General features: G+C 40.2%; 1 protein-coding gene and 1 long non-coding RNA gene across 10 annotated transcripts in view; one reads left to right on the top strand and one right to left on the bottom strand.

Annotated features, from left to right (window-relative positions):
* Positions 1-20039, top strand: part of DNM3 (dynamin 3) — a 624166-nt gene that overhangs the window by 578402 nt on the left and 25725 nt on the right. For all 9 annotated transcript variants that reach the window (XR_016210404.1, XM_089299537.1, XM_089299535.1 and 6 more), the window contains 3 exons: positions 8723-8887; positions 15770-15996; positions 16578-16814. Coding sequence is in view for 8 of the 9 variants with exons in the window: in XM_089299537.1 (XP_089155663.1) it covers positions 8723-8887; positions 15770-15996; positions 16578-16814 (629 nt within the window). In the remaining variant the exon portion in view is untranslated. The remainder of the gene's footprint in view (positions 1-8722; positions 8888-15769; positions 15997-16577; positions 16815-20039) is intronic.
* LOC149125383 (uncharacterized) lies at positions 2010-8693 on the bottom strand. Its single transcript, XR_016210406.1, has 2 exons — positions 8220-8693; positions 2010-4037 (listed from the first exon to the last, which is right to left on the bottom strand). It is a non-coding gene; the product is annotated as an uncharacterized LOC149125383 (long non-coding RNA).

Here is a 20039-nt window from a genome sequence, read left to right as displayed (position 1 = left end):
CACCCAGGGCCCAGCCAAATTCACACACAAAATTAGCCAACACAGACTATTTTATAACGCACCCTTATTTTATCCTCATTCCCTAGTGATTTTTCTCTTTGCACATATTCCATTTCCCATTTCGTTATTCCAGATAAATTTTCTGTTGTTTTGTTTTGTTTTGTTTTCACTAAAAACTAAACTTAAGGAAACTTGTAGCCATTGACTCTAATTTCACTTCATTTTAGGTAAAGGATTTTCTTGTAAGAAAGTTACATTGTAAACAAATGAGGATATTTCTCCCAATAGTTAATCCTTGAAAAATAATCTTAGTTCTTTCCAAAATGCTAATAATATCTATAACAAAAAGTGGTGATGAAGGCAATGGTTGTTTTTGAAAAAGAAAGTACTTAAATTATCCTGCTTCAACCATTTATCCTTTGTGTGGAAAGTTATTATTTTATGGGAAGCAAACTCAGTATATAAATAAAGAGATCTACCCAAAATAAATATTCACAATTTTAACAAGAATCAGCAGTGAGAGTATTTAAATAACAACATTTTTTACTGTGTGTACAATACTTGCTACATCAATTTTTAGGTTTCTGAATTCCTTTGTTATATAAAGCAATAGAGGTCTTTAGGTAGATTAAAAATTAGGTTAGAATGGCTATTTTTAGGAGGGCAGCAGGATGGGGAATATGAATTTTCAGATTTCCCTGAGAATCCCCATATCTACATTTTTTCTCAGTTGCAGCCAAAGTGGTTGTTTTATGCATCTTCAATTCAATGACTATTAGTTGTACGAGGCTAATCTCCTGCCCCCTATTCCTCCAAATTTTAGTTATTCGTGGTTGTCTCAGCCAGCTTATTTATTGGGGATTTCTTTTTTTTATTTTTATTTTTTTAACTTTTATTTAATGAATATAAATTTCCAAATTACAGCTTATGGATTACAATGGCTTCCCCCACCACAACGTCTCTCCCACCTGCAACCCTCCCCTTTCCCACTCCCTCTCCCCTTCCATTCACATCAAGATTCATTTTCGATTCTCTTTATATACAGAAGATCAGTTTAGCATATATTAAGTAAAGATTTCAACAGTTTGCTCCCACACAGAAACATAAAGTGAAAAATACTGTTTGAGTACTAGTTATAGCATTAAATCTCAGTGTACAGCACACTAAGGACAAAGATCCTACATGAGGAGTAAGTGCACAGTGACTCCTGTTGTTGACTTAACAAATTGACACTCTTGTTTATGGCATCAGTAATCACCCTAGGCTCTTGTCATGAGCTGCCAAGGCTATGGAAGCCCCCTGAGTTCACTGACTCTGATCATATTTAGACAAGGCCATGGTCAAAGTGGAAGTTCTCTCCTCCCTTCAGAGAAAGGTACCTCCTTCTTTGATGACCCGTTCTTTCCACTGGGATCTCATCTGGCAGACGTTTGGGGGCTGAGAAGCAATTTAAAAAAAAAGATATAGAGGCACATCAGAGCCTGATAGTTAAAATGTTAGTTAGGATGCCAGCATCCCATATCAGAGTACCTAGGTTTTATATCTGGCCCTTGCTCCTAACTCTAGCTTCCCGCCAATGCAAACCCTGGGAGGCAGCTGTATTGGCTGAAGTGACTGGGTTCCTGCCACCCACACATGGGAGACCTGACTTTGAGTTCCTGGCTCCCAGCTTCAGCCTGGTCCAGCCCAGCTCTTGCCTGCATTTCGGGAATAAACTTGCAGGCTTGAGATCTGTCTTTCTGTTTGCCTTTGTCTCTCTCTGTCTTTCTGCCTCTCAAATAAACAAATAAGGATTTTTGTTGAGTTTTTTGTTTAATCAAGTAAACATCTTTAATATCCCAAGTTTTCTTTAATAGTGGTTTAATTTCACATTATTCTTAGTTTTGTAATATGTATTATGATGTTACTTAGAGAAGAAATGAGAGTAAAAGATACACAGAGGATAAAAAGGTAGGAACAGTTGAAAGGGAGGAAGTAAAGAAGAATGACAATAATGTAAACATTCAAAGTTCGATTCTGGAGATTACTTTATTGTTAATCCACGTATGCCTGGAGTGAAGATTTCCCTCAAATTTGTAGCTCTTCCCAGTCAGAATCCTCAGGATCTTCATATCATCAGAAATGCAGCACTGGATGCAGATCTTACCCTGTCCACGCAAAGAAAAGGCTCTACGTGAAGAACTGGGTTCAAGGAATGTGAGTGGTCACTCACACTTCCCATAAAGCAACCCCCAGCTCTCCGGAGTTCAGTCTCTCTACCTCCATTTGAAAGAAAAACTCCACCACTTAGGAAGTGGTCTATGCTCTCTTTTCTGTATTTACTACTCGATATTTATTAAACCCTTGCTATATACATAAGGCACTGTGCTAAGTACTAAAAGAAAAATAAAATAAAAGAGCATGTCCCCTCCATTGTAGCAAAGCAGGTTAAACTGTAGCTCTGGCATCCCAAATGGGTGGTCTCCCAACTGCTCCACTACCTATCCAGCTCCCTGCTGATAACCTAGGAAAAGCAACAGAAGATGGCCCAAGTACTTGGGCCCCTGCCTCCCACATTGGAGACAGGAGTAAAGTTTTGGCTTCAACCTTCTGCTTGGCGCAATCCTGGCCATTGCAGATCTTTGAGTAGTGAACCACATAATGGAAGATATTCTCTCTGTCTCTGTATCTCTCCTCCCCCCAACTCTGCCTGTATCTTGTCTTTGAAATGCCATCTAACTTCTAACTCCTCCCCAAGTGTTCCCACTCATGAAGACTGCCCTGAGGCATGCTGCTCCCCAGGATGGGTCAGCCCCATCCTTGTCCTCATGGACTCATCTCATTCTCAGTGCCCTCCCACTGCAGAAGAAGCACTCAAGCAAGGCCTATATTCTCAGACTTCTTTTCTGCCTCCCACAGTCCTCTCCAGACACTTAATAAATATTGGCTGAATTGACCAACAAAATGTCACAAGGTGCCAGACTGCAGCCCACACTTCCCCTCCCAGGCCTTCTGGGGCATGTTCCTCACATAGTTTCACACATTTGGCTGCATACCTTAATGGCCTCAGTAAATTAGAAATGAAAGATTGGGAGTGGAGAAAGTTTTCATTGAAAATATTCTCAATCATGTGGAGCTGGAAAATTGAGAGGTGCATTACCATGATAACCATGTTTCATGATGAAGATCTGATCTGCTAAGATAAAGTTCAGTGACATTTCTGTGTCTTTTTTTAAGGCCGTGGAGAATTGTGTAATAACAATAGATGCTTTCAAGGGGGACAGGTGTTGGTTATCTGAAAAATTCACTTGTGAGGTCTGTAGACTGTTGTCCAACACTCTCCATTTGCTCAGTAGTATTTTTATGGACCTATTACTGCCAGGATATATTCAATTTCTGTTACTCCACATTTAAGGAGTTGAAGTCACCAGCTTATTTAGATGGCTTCAATGTTCACCAAATAAGCCTCATGACATAATTAAATAAGAAATGGACAAAAAGGGAAACAAAGCACATGAAATAAAGATGTCCTGTCAAGCCTCGAGCTTATATGGTAGATGCTTCAAGGTGTAGTGGGAATCGGTTGTAATTTGGTCCTTTCATTCTGTCACCTATTAAAGCAGTAAGCCTTATGAGGGGAAGATTTGAAATTAAAATGTTGTAAAGTGGCCTACTTCTTAAATACGGTACAAATAATTTCATAAGAAACAAAGTTATGGTAATTTTTATAAAAACAATTTCAGATTTACAATTCTGTGTTGCTATTTTTTACATTTTTAAAACTGAATTATGTTTCTCAAAAGCTACTTAGAAGGAAATTGTAGTAGGAATGCCAGCCCATTGTGTTTTTCAGAAGAAAGTTGGCTTCTACAATGTTACTCACGTTCTGTAAACAGCATCAGTGAACTGCACATAAAAGGTTAAATGTTTGCAGACCATTCTTTTTTGCCTCAAAGATCAGAGACAAATTACTATTTTTATTTTACATTCCCTTGATGAGGATAATGATGAACAGCTGTCACTTCAGTGCTTCAACTGCAAAGAATCCTACTGCAATCCTATAATTTAAACAAAGAAAAAAATATATAGTCATACACATTATACATACAGAAAAGAGCCTGATAGAAAATTTTGTTGGAACTGGGGTTAGTGAAACGATAGTGTTTGCTCTATGAAATTACTCAGGTTTTTTTTTTTAATCAATCTATATACATTTTCCCATTCATTTTAGAAATATTTTGTAACAGGCAATTTTACTGCTTCTTTTTTTCTAAAATCAAAAGAAATGAATTTGCATTCTGAATTCTGTGACTCTCCTATATGCCCAGTGTATTATCACAATAGTTAGGATTTGCATGTGACCACATGCCTACTAATATTTCCATAAGTTAAAGAAAATTTCAAACAGCTTTATGGGTTATTTTGGAATAATTCTGTTTTTTTAATGTTGAGAATTAAACCAGTGTTCTCCATTCACTCTGACAATTTACTTATTGATGGCATCTGAATTCAAAGAGTAAAAATCAAGGCTGGCTTTGTGGCATAGTGGGTAAAGCCACCGCCTGCGATGCCAGCATCCCATATGGACACTGGTTCGAGTCCCGGCTGCTCCACTTCCAATCCAGCTCTCTGCTATGGCCTGGGAAAGCAGTAGAAGATGCCCAAGTCCTTGAACCCCTGTACCCGCACATCCGCGTGGGATCAGCCCAGCTCCGGCAATTGCAGACATCTGGGGAGTGAACCAGAGGATGAAAGACTCTCTCTCTCTCTGTCTCTCTCTGTCTCTCTCTCTCTCTCTGCCTCTGCCTCTGCCTCTCTGTAACTCTGCCTTTCAAATAAATAAATAAATCGTTTTAAAAATCTGAAAGTCAGTGTCTTTTATATATTTTGATTTACTGAAATGTAAAGCAAGACTAAATGTTAAGAATGGAATGAAATGGGGAAAGTTGGTGTTTCTATATGAAAATGTGGCTGAGATTTAATTTTCTTGATATTTCACGTTTCTGGAAGGTTGTTTCGCATATGATCTTTATTCTGCTCTTCTCTTTTAGTTCAATCACTTAATTCTTACAAATAGCAGTATTCCAATGATGTCTTTTTCTTAGAGAATTTTTATATTTATTATTTTATCTATAAATCTGACTTGCTGTGTTATGGATACTTCATTGTTTCACACAAATTCCTGGTTTTTTTTTAAATACTTGAGCTGAAAGAAATTAGTTTTAAGTCATGTTCTCCTTATATCTATGGAACAGAGAGCAGCTCTCAGAATAACAAGGCATCATCTATAGTTGACAATAACGGTTGCACTTGCTCCCTAAGGTACATTGCAGATTTTCCATATAAAGTGCTCACGCACTACCTGGAATACAGTCAGTGCTCAATTAGTGTTCCTAGGAGGGATAGTAGATTGAGGCTAAAATGCTGTCACTCCCTGCTGCAATACAACAGCAAAATTCAATAATGTTTTAGACCAGATAGAAAAATTGAATTGTATTATTTATCGAGGTTTGTGGTGCTTTATATAGATGTTTGCTTCACTCATGTATACACCACCTGTTCTCATTTATGTGCATTCTTTATTCTTTTTTTTAAGATTTTATTACTTTATTTGAAAGAGTTACAGTGAAAGAGAAGGAGAGACAGAGAGATCTCCCATCTGCTGGTTCATTCCCCAGATGGCTATAACAGCTGGGGCTAGGCCAGGCCAAAGCCAGGAGCCAGGTCTCTCACATAGGTGCAGGGGCCCAAATACTTGGGCCATCCTCCACTGCTTCTCCCAGGTGTGTTAGCAGAGAGCTGGATTGGAAGTGGAAGAGCCATGACACAAACCAGCACCCATATGGGATGCCAGCATTACAGTCGGAGGCTTTACCTGGTACCCCACAACACCGGCCATTATGTACATAATTTCATGGTCATTTTATCAATGCCATTGTTATCAAGTAGGAGCAGTCCCTAATCCATCACCTTGGAGTTCCTTGTTTTCCAGTTCCTCTAACAAGTAGACATTTCTGGAGATCCCAAAATTTACTAGGGTAGCTTCGTTGACATTGGTAAATGCATCTGGAGTATTAGCTCCTCCACCCACTGCCTGCTATATACTACATTTTGTGCTAGGTGCTGAGAAAAGAGAAAAACACTAGATCCCAGAGTCCAGGAGGGGGAGAAGCATAAAACTAAGCTTTATATTAAATAACAGAGGTGAATGCAAGGTACAGATAAAGTGTACGGGAGTAGTAGAGGGTCTGAGAGCCCAGGAGCTTTTCTGGGACAGGTGATGGTGCAGCAGGGCTTTGAAGGATGGGAAGTCTTTACAGATGGGCCAAGTAGAATAGCTGGTAGAAAACATGGAAGTGTGCAATACCTACATACATATTTATATACATACATTTGCAGTTTCACATAGCTTTATGACTTGAATTAAAGATGTTTGAGATTCTAGTTTTTCACCTTAAATGTTCATAATGTGTATTGAGAGTCAAGCAGCTTTTATTCCACAATAAACGGAAGGAAGGAAAGAAATGAATATTTGTTGAGCACCCAGGAGGCCTTCCGCCAAGTCATTTCATGAAAATTATGTCATTTAACTGCCACAAGTTTGCCAGAGAAGCAGAGAAGTATATTCCCTGTTTTAAATATTAAGAGTCTTGGGGCTGGTGCTGTGGTGTTGCAGGTAAAACTGCCACCTGCAGTGCCAACCTCCCATGTGGAAGCCAGTTCAAGTCCCAGCTGCTCCACTTCCTATCCAGCTCTCTGCTATGACATGGGAAGGCAGTGAACGATGGCCCAAGTCCTTGGGCCCCTGCACCCATGTGGGAGACCTGGAAGAAGCTCCTGGCTCCTGGCTTTGGATCGGCATAGCTCCAGCCATTGCAGCCAAATGGGGAGTAAACCAGCAGATGGAAGACCTCTCTCTCTCTCTCTCTCTCTCTCTCTCTGCCTCTCCTTCTCTCTCTCTGTGTAACTCTTTCAAATAAATAAATAAATCTTTTAAAAAAAGTCTCAGTAGGCAACCAAAGCATGGCCACACAACCAGTATGATAGAGCCTGGGTTTGAACCTGAGATTTTCACATCCAAATACAATACCCTTGATACCACTTACTGAGAATTTGGGTGCTGTGTGGAATGTGATTGCAGATTAAAGGTGGTTTTCATGCCCCAGAAAAAAAAGCTTAGGAACATGGTAGATTCTCACTTCCCTGACGGTGCTTTCCTCTGTCCTTTCACCACTTTTTAGTCTTAGCTTTTTAGCTGTTTACCGCAGGTTGTGTTGTGCTTCTTTCATAAACTAAATAATAAAAATTAAGAGCTCCATATGATTTTCTTCTATCAGCAACCAAAGACCATTTCAAAAGAAATGTGTTAAGGGAACAATTGTCATTTTTGAATCTTCCAGTCTTCTACCTGGCTGTTGCACTAGGAGCCCTTGTAAATGCCCTTATTCTGTTCCCCTGAAGCAGGGGGCAATGCCCTCAGGCCTGGAAAATGACTCCTGGTTTTCAATGTGAGCATATATTACTTTAATATAGTTTTAAAATATTAGATATTTCTAAGAGAAAGAAGCCTATGTAAATAATTAGAACGAATTTCTGTCTTATTGTTCGTTTTGCAGCCTGTAGATATGCCTTTCATGTATGCATGTTGATTCAAAGGAAATGCCAGTCATTTACAGAGCCAGTTAAGCTATTTAGCAAAGTGCTTTGCCTAAAATTGATTGGATGCTTGAAAACCTGGCAGATCAAAGTATGCACAATTCCAAAGAATAGTACTTTAGGTCCACATTGGAAGCAATAAATTATTTCCCCATTTTACATTTGTAATTAAATCTTCCCAAATGCTAGAAAGTAGCCAGACCACTAACAATATTTGTATCATGTTCTGGGGCTTAGCTGGTTCAACCTGACTTAAAATAGAGACCATTTGTTCTAAATTGATTTCAATGCCAAGCCAATAGGTCAGCCCTTAATGATGAAGATGCCATTCCAGCCCAGCCTCTAGTGGATAAGCCAAAATTAATTAACTCAAGCCCCATAGTATAGAAAACAGATGCTTCTCTCTTGGTGCACAGATAATTTCTTTGTTATAGATGTGCTCTGTTTTATTCAAAGAATAGCAAGTTGAAAGTTAAAATTGTAAGTTTTTCACAATGGAGCCAGCCTTTCCCCGTGATGACAGAGTCATGAATTTATATAACAAATTCCAGCAAGTGCATGGAAGAATGAATTATCTTCTATACCTCTTACTGTGGCTTCAGGCCAACCCTAGGAGATTTAGTTTTGAATCTGGGCTGATCCAAATGTTGATCCAGTCCAGAGCAGACCTAGAAGTGTAAGAATACACAAAGGTTATTTCTAATCTGTAGAATCCCTGAAGGCTCCTCCCAAAGGCTTACATCTGCATCATGTGTTTGGATTCAGTTCTTTGGCTGAAGATTAGAATGTTCTCCAGAGGCACGTTGTTAGGTGCATGTTTATCTGGTTATTCATTGCAACATTCATTCAGAATTGGAAGACTTACTCTTCCTAGAACGTGGCAGGCTAAAAGGATAATAATAACTGCAGGGTTTAGATCTTTTTTTTTTTTTTTTCAGAATTAACGGATGGGTGATACAGTAAAGATGTATTAGTATAAGCCTCAAATAGGCTAAGCAGAAGTTGATCAGCTGATAATGTCTGCTATTTTTTTTTCTTCCAGGCCAATATGATATAACCCATATTTTGTTTCCTTTCTTTTTTTTAGACTGAAAATGATGAGAATGGCCAAGCAGAAAATTTTTCTATGGACCCACAATTGGAGAGGCAAGTGGAGACCATTCGCAACCTTGTAGACTCCTACATGTCTATTATCAACAAATGTATCCGAGATCTAATTCCAAAAACGATAATGCACCTTATGATCAATAATGTAAGTGATTATAAACTGTTGCCTTTAACTTCTAATCCATCCTAATGTGGAAATTTCTACACATTCTCTTTGTGATATTTTCTGGTTCATAATTTTTTATTACAAGTGGTACATGACTGAACAGTGAAAGAAAACTTAGAAAGGAATACTTTAAACTTCTAACTTTGTTACTGAAGAGTTTCACATTGGATCTGTTCTAGAGGGGTGTGAATTTGGTCTCAAGAAAACAGAGCAAAAACAGCACAACAGGTTACAGTATAAATTAATTGCAAAGCCAGCAATAATACAGATGAACCTGGCTCTTAGACCTTGAGCATATGCTTTTACACACACACACAGAGAGAAACATACATGTGAAGTGTCTTCAAAAACTCCATTGAAAATAGATATTATGAAAAGATTTTAAAATTTCTCTGTGCCAAAATAATCATCTTTTAATCTATTTTCCATAAGCTTTTTAAAGTACCTGCATGCTATAAGCATTGCTTGTAAGAAATCAAGATTAGATGGCAAAGCCCTGAGCCAGAATTCCAGAGAAACTCAAGTTTTAACCCTGATTGAGTTACAAACTGTCGACTTACGGCAAGTCACATAACTTATATCTATTTCCTCCGTAGGTAAAACGCTACTAATCATATTAAGTGTACTTGACTTAGGAGTTCATTCCAGAAGATAGTGTATGTGAAAAATATAATTGCAAAATATTAATATGGCTGCCTTTGAGGAGCATTAAGTAGCCTTTTTCTATATCCCACGATTCATTTAAAGTTTTTATTTCTAAATATGCCCAGGTTCTCTGCATTGTAAGAAACCCAAGCACTCATATGAACATTTGGTTTGTAATTAATTCTACCGTCATACACATTTAAGCAAGGTTAGGAAGCTTTAAAGCCTGAGCAGTACATAACTAATAAATTGAAAATGTGGCAATGAAGAACTGTATTCTTAAGCTTAATCAATGAGCGGCTATGTGAACTGGAGTGTCATCGAGCCTCTGCATTGAGGTCAGTCACTTCTGTCACTACAATGAGAACACTACGGTACCTCACAGAACTGTCAGAGAATATAATAAATGTGGCTGCAAGCCATTTAGAAAAAATATAAAGTACTAAACAAATAGCCTGTGTATTTTTAAAATTACCCTCTTAACTTTGCTTAAATGAATTCAGGTTGTTTTGCTGTGGTATATCCAGGCACTTGCTTATTTAAACATTTTCCTGATTAAGGATCATTTATCTTTTCACTGTTTTACTGAGAGTCATTAGTGCTGCCATCAGTTCAAACGCAGCTTTGCTCTGCACTACATTAAATCATCAGCACAGGAAATAGCACTTCCTGTCTATAGCTGTGAGGAGTAGCATGACACAAATTCGTTAAAAGGAAAAAAAAAAAAAAAGACCCTATTGCTATCTATCCTACTTTCACCTTCTTGAGAAACACACACACACACACACACACACACAAAAGTAGGGGTAACTTCCCTCACTCCTTGCTGGCCTGTTTGCTTGCTTTCATGAAATGGCTAACCCTCCAGCTGCAGGATGTGCTCCTTGGAGGTAAAGCTCTGTTGTCTCGAGAGAGACCGCACATAAGAGTCACGAGGAAGGAGAGTTCCATTAGGACCTGATCTCCAAGGTCAAACCTCGAAGCTCAGACTAATAGGAGTGGGGAGAAAGCAGAAGTCTCATGAATGCTGTGGTATTGAATCTGTGGTTCTCGGTTTTTTGAAATTTAAGTTTTCTTATCTACCAGAAACTAGGATGATTGCTTTCATTATTGTTGTATCTGTTTTTCTTTACTACATGGATATATCAATATTTGTTTACTTATATTTATATTGACTTAAGCTTATTTACTTAGCTTACTTATATTTACTACATGATATATAGATCTATATGGATATATATTGCATTGCATATATTTTAGGGATATGTATAAATCTATATATGTAGATGTATAACATGCTTTTTAAATATACTCATGTTCTCATGGCATCTTACTGCACAGAATGCCCAAGCACTTTAGGTTCGTTCTGGGAGTGCCCTGTTAAGCACAAAGAAATGGAAACACAATAACCACCAAGCACTGTGCCACGCACATGTGGTGAATTTTTTTATCTGATTTAAATTGAAGATATCTTCAAGTGAGGGAATTAGTAACAGAATCACAACTAGAAAACTAATAGCTTGACTCCTAATCCTGAATTCCAACCACTTAACCCTGCTGCTTCTATAAATGGCTTTGGGTAGAAAAGCTACATGTTTCTCCAGACCCATAAAATACCTAAAATGGGGTCCTCTATTTTTTCCCGCTCTATCGAAAGCAGTGCTGTGGCCTTTCCTCTTTGAAATGGGAATAGCTGCTCAGCCTTCTGGAAAAGAATATGTTTCAGCCAACTTTCATAAAGTTCAGAATTCGGTGGGCAGTTTCCTTTGAAAGTTTACATTAAGTGTTCTGCCACTCAAGTCTCCATATGGAATTGTTTAAGAAGTTTAAAGCCCAGCAATAAATGCCTTGCCTCAGACATACTGTAAGCCTTTGTCTATTGAAATGCAGCAGCTGTTTCATTACTTAAACATACCAGGTAACAGCAGCACAAAGAAACAGCCCGTTTATGACAGGCGGTCGTTCTGGACAGGCTACAGGCAAGGCAGGAGAGTTTTGTTCAGGACTTTAAAGCTCAGTATCAATACACCCCATGGCAGTCCCACTTTGATGGCCTCTTCTCTATAGCTTACCCCAATAGTTCTCCTTCAGAGACTCAAGAAAGTGGGCCTGGCTTTGTGCTAAAAATGTGGGTGCCACAGTGACCCATAATTCTGACTGAACTCATCATTCTTGTCTCCAGCTTACAAATGAAGCAGTTGAAGCATCAAGCCAGGAGGTTCAGGGACTTGCCCCGGATTACTCAGCTTGGGGTGGCAGTCAAGATGGAAATCCAGGTCTTCTCACTCCAGGCCTGATGTTGAGGCCACTTCCACATCAGATAATGCATACAACAGGGGCAGGTATACTCTTGTTAGCCCCTCCAACTGGAAGGCTCCCTCTCCCAAAGGATATCCATGGATTATCCTCCCTCGAGGCTGCTTTTACTTACAGATTTAATTAGGATTGGTTTGAATATGAGAAACAATGTTTTCAATCTTCATTTAAAGCATTGTTTCTTATGTTCAAACAAACCCAGAGAAAATGAAATAGAATGTAAAAGATGTTATAATTTTTTTCAAAACCCAAGTATGAAACCTGGAAGCATTTCACACTTGGATTGTGTGCTGCAGCCTGTGCCCCTGGGACCCTGGAGGTACACATTGACTCCCCTGGGCCATTGGCACTTTGGTGGAAAATTAAGAACATGTGCCTAAGTTGCAACATTCACTGTAACTTTTATGTTAGTATGAAGTAAAATGTTTTAAATGTTCATTATTTGAGGGAAAAGTACACCTTAAATACCAGAGCTTTATTCTGGTATTTAGAGCATGCTGTTCCGGAAGAAGATTATGACCAGGAATCCCAAAGACCCCCTCTTCTCTATGGTCCCCTTCCCAAAGCTTCTCCATCACTCCCAACAAGGGATTTCATGTACCTTGGATTAATTTTACTTGTTTCAAATCTGGAACCATATAGTATATGCCCCTTTGTGTCTAGCTTCTTTTCTCCACTGTTATGTTTGTGGATCAAAGGATGTTGCCTTTTCAAGAAGGAAAACTTCCTTGTTCTTTAGCAGGACTGAATCCCTTGGAAAAGGAAAGGACGCTTAAATAGATGTGAAAGAATTGTGAGATCTCAACAAAGCACAAAATTTCAACCAAGACCTCCCCCCGCTCCCCCGCCAAGAACAAACAAGCAAAATTAAATTTGTCTATTAAATTTTTATATGTGTGTTATGCGAATGTGAGAGAGCGCTACGTTCTGTACTGTGAGTGTCCCATCTAAAAACAAAGAGATTTTAAGGAAATGGTTTCCATGATAACTACACCGTGAAAAGCCCTAGAATTCTCTGCTGTCGTGTCAAGGCTTCAAAATGACCTTAGTCATAACAAAGAGGGTTTCAGATCCAAACATATCACAGGTTGCTAGAGAAGGGTTAAAGTCAGAAAGAGGAAAACATGTGGAACGTTTTTAATGACCTCACATTCTTTTACACTGAGCAGAGGGACATGGTGCAGCACCGCCTGTTTATCTAGCCTGCAGAGTCTGAGCTGGAACGAGGTTTTGCGTGTGAGAATTTTTTTCAAACCATACAAAGATGTATAGGTTATAAGGTGTTATAATTAAAACCATAAATATTAGTGAAAGTCTCACATCCAAGTATAACTGGTTTGTTATGTTCTGAGAGTCACTTTCTAAATGCTCTCTTCTGAAAAGGATCCAGTTGGCTTCTAAATGTCACGCAGGATCCTTGATTTAACTCCTTGCACCACTGACACACAAACTGCTCAGAAAGTCCCTGAAGTGACTGGAAACTCCCCCAAGTCATTGTTCCAAACTCCAGTTGCAGCACTACAAAGCTAGGCTGGCAAGAGGAAAAGAGTGGAGTCTTTCTCATATTTGCTGAAATGAAATGTAAAATGTTAACCCACGCTCTGTATTTAACTATGCCACTTGGTTCCTGCACTATTGCATTCTATTGCTGTCCTGTCTCTGTGTACCTAATTCCAATTAACCTCTGTACATGAAAAATGATCACTTTGTTTATTAAGTACTAGCCAGCTAGATATCCTGCTTTAGACAACTGATATTCATTCTTCCACTTACTTAATCTTCACATCTCTTGAGGTAGCCACTATCTTTACCCCTCCTAACAGATGAAGAACCTGAGGTTGTTTGCCCAAGAACAGTAAGTGCTAGGGTGCTGACTCCAAAGCTATATTCTTAACCCACTGCACTGTGTGTTACCATTTCCTCTCATGCTGTTAATGCTCATGTTATTTCAGAACATTTCTAAAGCTTTTGGCAAGTTGCAGTGTGTAACATTTTGATGTGGAAGAATCAAGGCAGATCTTTGATCAGAATTCTGAAATAGGCCCTTTTTTTATTTCGTGGTTTGTTTGACAGTTGATTCTTAATTCAGATCTGCTTTAAATCTATTCTTGGAAGGATCTTCTTTTAAATTGTGTTTAATAGATTCTAAGTGATACTCCACTAAGATGTAAAGCTTCAAAAGAGCTTAAGTCAACTGATAATCAATGCCAGGAAAATTGTCTGGTTTGGGAGTTTTGAACTGCACACTTGATCCAAGTCCATACACACACACCCCAGAATGGAAGAATGGCCATGCCTCCTGGGTACCTGCAAGTGTGTTTAGAAATGAATAAATCTTCAAGGACAGGCAGCCAAATATGCTGCCTTTACTCTAAATCTGACTTTTATCTTGACATTTATTTTTCTGTTCCCTACTCACCCACATGTCAGTGCTTGAGGTGTCATGGATTGGTTCTTTCTTTCTTGCCCTTCACATGCAAGCAGCACCAAGTCCAGTTAAGTTTTCCTTTGTAATATCATTTTTATGTACCCATGTTTTCTATTCCACTGCAGTATTGCTAAATTAAATCCTTATCATCTCATGAGTGATCCGTAATAGCCTTCTAACAGATTTATCTCTACTACCACCCTTGCAAATTCTTTTCCAATCACCACCAGATTAATTTTCCTAAAAACTCTCTTTTATCAATTCATTTACTCTCTTAAAAGCCTTCCATGGCTTCCCATTGCCAACTGAATAAAGTTCAAACACTTTTCCTTGGCATTCAAGGCCTTCACATCTGCCCCATGTTTGCTGTCCAAATTGACCTTCCACAACTATCACACTTAGCGTAAACCTTCTACCCCACCAGACAGTTCCCTGACGACATCCTGTTTGTGAAATTACTTCCACATTTGAATTACTCTTGGTTTACAAAGTATGTGCATGGAATACTTCTTATTTCACCACAATGAAGCTGTGATTTGGCAGGATTTTTTTTACATGTTTTGATACCTTTAAAAATAATGAAGCCATGTATTATTGAAACTATTGTCATGTCTCACAAAATTTAACACCAACCCAGAAGTTTTGAGCATATGACAGCTATTCTGCTTTCTGTCTGAATTTATAACAATTAAATATACTCGCTTTTGACCTTTCTTAGAGACTCATACATATTATTCACAATTTAGTTTGTTTTTACATATGTGTTGTATCTGTGGACCCTCATGTCAGTGTTCATCGCTGCTAACTAGCTTCTATCATAAACATCTAGACAACAGTGAGTGTATATCTTACACCTTTGCTATAAATCAACTTACCTGGTTTATAAGGTAATAAATATTAACTTACTGGTGCTAATTCCACTTTTGAGACAACATTAGAACTTGGAATCAATAATTTTCCATTAATTTTGGTAAAAATTAGTTAAAGACCTGGGGATGCCAAGGAATAGAAAACTTTTGTTATGTCACAGGGGTATTTTTTCATCTCCATTTTCTGTTGAAAATGCTGCTGCTTACTTCATGGTATCTTCCTTCTTGTATAAGCCAAGTGGCCTCAGTCACAGCGGAAGCATGCACAGCCAGAAGACCCTGGTGACAGAAGGTTTTGGCCTCTCTTCAGTTTCTCTTTGTCATCCCTCCGTGTTGACAGGCAGAAGACAGAGAGAAACTGGGACTGGGACTGGGACTAGCATTGGACAGTATAGCATATCCCGGTACTAGGGATAAGGATGATGGTGAATAAATATAAGTAAGAGTATAGATATAATGTAAGAGTAAAGAAGCATGTGGCGCCTCCCTTTCCCCATGATGGACACTGGTGGACCTTGTCCACAGGCTGAGTGCCACAGCCGTGTTTTTGTCATTCAGTCACTCATTCAATCCCATTTCTGTTTGTCGGTGGTGACCTGACAGGTTAAAGATTTCATCAATTCCGAGCTCCTAGCACAGTTATACTCTTCCGAGGACCAAAATACTCTGATGGAGGAATCCGCAGAGCAGGCTCAGCGCCGAGATGAGATGCTCCGAATGTACCAGGCCCTCAAAGAAGCCCTGGTGATCATCGGTGACATCAACACGGCCACGGTGTCCACCCCCGCCCCGCCTCCCGTGGACGACTCTTGGATACAGCACTCTCGCAGGTAGGAAGATGGGCCCAGACACCTGGGGCTTGCTACACGTGGCCAATATAATTTCCTGAGAGTGCTTTCATAAGCCAATATGAAGCTTAAGAAAAACAGGGGGAAAAGCGAGTCAAGTTCAGGAATGAGGGAGTCCAATTACATCCAACCCCTCCTAAAACAAGAAGCATGCACCCTCGCAGGGGAATGCTAAACGGTCGTCAAAAAGGGTAAGGAAGTTCTCTAAGTCCTGAAATGAAGCGATAACCAAGTTCGCGGGAAGCCTGAAAAACAGCCGGTTGCGTTCTGTACTGTACATAGTGAGGTGTGGGGAGAGGATGTGAGCTTGGGCGGAAGCTGAACGTGCGGGGAACGCTCCGGAAGCCGGGCTTCCCGCGTTGTCTCCTCAGCATGCAAGGGGAGGGGAGGAGGTGCGCGTACTCCTCACCATTTACCCTTTCATAACTCTTCACGGGTGTAGCCTAGGTCTGAGTGAGTCAGCCGTCACTTGGAAAAGCAATCCCCAGGGTATAAAACGTTTTAAAAGATGAGCCCAGGCTGAGGGGCGGAGCGGGTAAACCATGCCTTGTCTTTTTCCTCAGGTCTCCTCCTCCAAGTCCCACAGCCCAGAGGCGGCCGACGCTGAGCGCGCCCCTGCCGAGGCCCACGTCCGGCCGAGGCCCAGCTCCCGCCATTCCTTCCCCGGGCCCTCACTCAGGGGCTCCCCCAGTCCCGTTCCGTCCAGGGCCGCTGCCCCCTTTCCCCAACAGCAGCGACTCCCTGGGAGCCCCTCCGCAAGTTCCGTCGCGGCCCACGCGGGCCCCACCCAGCGTTCCCAGGTAAGGTGAGCTGCAGGCACTGGGGGAGGGGGTGCTCTCGGTGATCTTCTCAGAGGTATGACAGACGAAATAGACCAGCATTGGCCAAGGAAAGTGAGGCCCATTAACCTGCCACTGTTTTTTTTGAAGGCTATGTATAGGAATTTTAACATAATGGTTGCTGTGCATGGTCACTAGCCATTTTATGAGATACCCCATTGTACCTTTAAAAATACATTGAGACAGTTATAAACAGGTCAAACAGTGTAGCTAATAAATAATTGACCTGAAACACTTATAGTTGGAGCTATGGGCTTACCTTCATACATCTACCATACAAATATATAAAGTGTAATCAGAGATTTTTGAGATGTGAAGTATGAAGGGTTTTCCCCTCCATAATCAGAAATTTTACAGGAAAGAAAATTGGCTTGCACTTAAGGTTAATTTTTTAAGTTCAATTCAGAGAGACAAAATATTCATATGTTCCATGAAGGAAAACCTAACTGTACTCAGGAGACCATAAAAACACAAACGACTTCTACCCAGACATGAAAGTTGAGTCACCTCACCTGCTTACATTTTGGTCTTCAGGCCATTGAGAGTACTGAAAAGAAGAGGGATCTTAACCTGGTAGACAAGGGGGGTGCAGTAGAGTGCTGGGGAATTTTGAGTGAGAAGACCTGGATTGCCACAGACCATGGGCCACTCTATGAGTTCCTCACTCTTACGAACTAGGGAAAATTCAACACAGGTGTTGCCCCGGTCATGTGAGATGGGACAGTTGAAGAGTTTGATAAACTATAAAGATTGTGCTCATTACTGCTGTTATCATTTTGGTCCCAATCAAAGAGGATTTACGTCCTCTCACCCCTGTTATTTTTTCTCTGAATTCAATACGGTTGTCTTATAATTTCTTTGGAACTGAGCTGAATTTCTAGGACCAGCAATAGTTAACATTATTCATACATGCTAGGGGTTGTCATAAGAGCATTGCGTGTACATTTTTGTTTAATGCTCACAACAATCTATTTGAGATAGGGTGTTATGTATATTTTAAAGATAGGGCATTAAGAAGGTTAAGCCACTTGTCCAAGGCTGCTCACCCAGGCCTCAAGTGGAGCTGGGCTTTAATCCCAGTCGACTGCAGAGCCCCCGACCATGACAGCAGAGTTTCCCAACTTCTCACTGCTGACATTTTCACTGTGCAGAGATGTCCTGTGTATTGTGAGAAGTTTAACAGCATTGTTAGCTTCCATGCACTAGATGTCAGTTGCACTCCCCAAGCTGCAACCACTAAAAATGTCTCTAGGCAGTGCCAGTGTCCCTTAGGGGAGTAAAAATCCTTCTCCACTGAGAGCCACTTTTGCTTTAGTATGCGAACAAGTTTCCCTTCTTTGTTAAAAAATAAAATAAAATGAATGCCAACACTGAGCCTTGCTACAAACAAAATCAAATTTATTGTTTTGGAAAACCTCAGATTGGCTGGGAAAATGTTTTCCACTGTGCTCGGAAGGTATGGAGGCCATTGGGAGTGGGAGAGTTAAAAGCAGGAGGGATCCTTGAGGTCAGCTGTTTTGTCTGTTTGGCTGTGAGAAAGAACCAGAGCACCCCCGCGGTCCTTGTGGGGAACGAAGGTGCATGTCTTGCTTGCTTGCTTCACTGCTTTGGGTTTCAGATAAACTGGCTTGCCAGTAGCCTTCAGAAAACCAACTTTCGAATGATAAACCCATTTCTTAAGTGGGTCGGAGTAACCCTCAGTATTTTGGAGCTCCCATGAAGGAGGCAGCCGGGGAGGGGATCTTAGCCTCAGCTGGATGGTGGGGCCCCAGCAGCAGAGCTGGAGAGGGGAGCCGCCAGATTTAATGACTGTGTTGGGGAGTTCACAAAACAGCAGTGGGGTTATTTGAAATTTCTAGAGTCCTCTCAAGTGAGAATCAAACTTAACCTGATCTGGCCTTGCAAAGAGTCCCAAATTTAAAACAGAAATGAAAGTACAGAAAAGAAGAGGCAAGTTGGTTGTTTTGTGCTGAGCTTTCAAGTTTCAGTGCCAGTTCAGCACCCTGGGAGGGAAATCCCCCTTGTGGGGGAGGGAATGGTCACCTGAGAGAGACCAAGAAAGACTCAGTCAGGATCCCTATCCCTATTAAAGTTTAGCTTTAGATGGAGAGTTCTGACCACATAAAGTCTGTTTTTAATAAAAGCCAGAGCAGGAATCCTAGCAAATGCAAGCCAGAAATGGGGTTTAAGATTTCAGAGAAAGAAAGGAGGAAGAAAAGAAGAAAGAAGGAAAGAGAAAGAGTTTGAAGGAAGCGCTTGTTGACTTCACCTTATTCTATTTAATTATATATATCCTCTTATCCTCTGTGATTTGCCTCCATTTTCTCTGTGGAAATTAAAACTTGAAATGCCATTATCCATCATCTCCAGGAAAACAACCCTTAGCTTTCTGAGAAGGAAGTTGGATTTATTTTTCAAGTTCTTTGCTTTCATAAGGGCTCTTTCTCCTCTTTTATCTGAAACCAGAAACCCATAACAGGACAGGACAGCACAGAAGGTGTCTCGCCAGCTCCCTGTTGGGCTTCACTGTTATAGAGGCGATAACTGAATTTTTAGAGGCAAGAAACCTGCCAATCAGCATGTGCCTGTGCATAGCTTTCTTCTGGATGATTTGTGACTTTACTAGCAAGTTATGACGATGACTTTTAAAAGCATATGAGGGTACCTTAAAGCGTTCATGGAAAATGGAATTAAAAGACAATTCTATTGTGGTGCCAAAAAAGGTTTTGAAATACATGCACAGTTTTCACATCATATGCATTTTCCATGAACTTTTTGAGGACCACTCCTGTGCATGGATTTCAAAACAGTTTTTGCACCAAATGGACTTGTCTTTTAACTTCATTTTCCCCATGAACTTTTTGAATTATCCTCTTCTATACTTTTAACTCCATTCGAAGGCAATCAAAGCACTGGCAATTGCACAAAATACATGAGTGTTTTGCCTTTAAGAATACCATTAGTATTCTGTCTTTCCATTCCAATGTTAAGGGAGAAGAAGGAGAGAGGTGGTGGAGTCACTTTTGGCACAGCTTTCTTCAGCTGCTGAAGCTGTTCTGGTTTATATGCACAAAGCCTTTCAGTGAGGGAGCTGGAAGTACTGCAAACTACATGCCTGTTTTAATTCATTCCATCCGACCGAGGGGAGCATCTGTATCCCAAGGAGACTCACTATTACGGATGCTT

Source organism: Oryctolagus cuniculus, chromosome 7, assembly GCF_051225735.1.
Source record: "Oryctolagus cuniculus isolate XC-2025 breed Fujian yellow rabbit chromosome 7, ASM5122573v1, whole genome shotgun sequence".
Classification (NCBI taxonomy): Eukaryota; Metazoa; Chordata; class Mammalia; order Lagomorpha; family Leporidae; genus Oryctolagus; species Oryctolagus cuniculus.
This window is presented reverse-complemented; position numbering and strand designations above follow the sequence as displayed.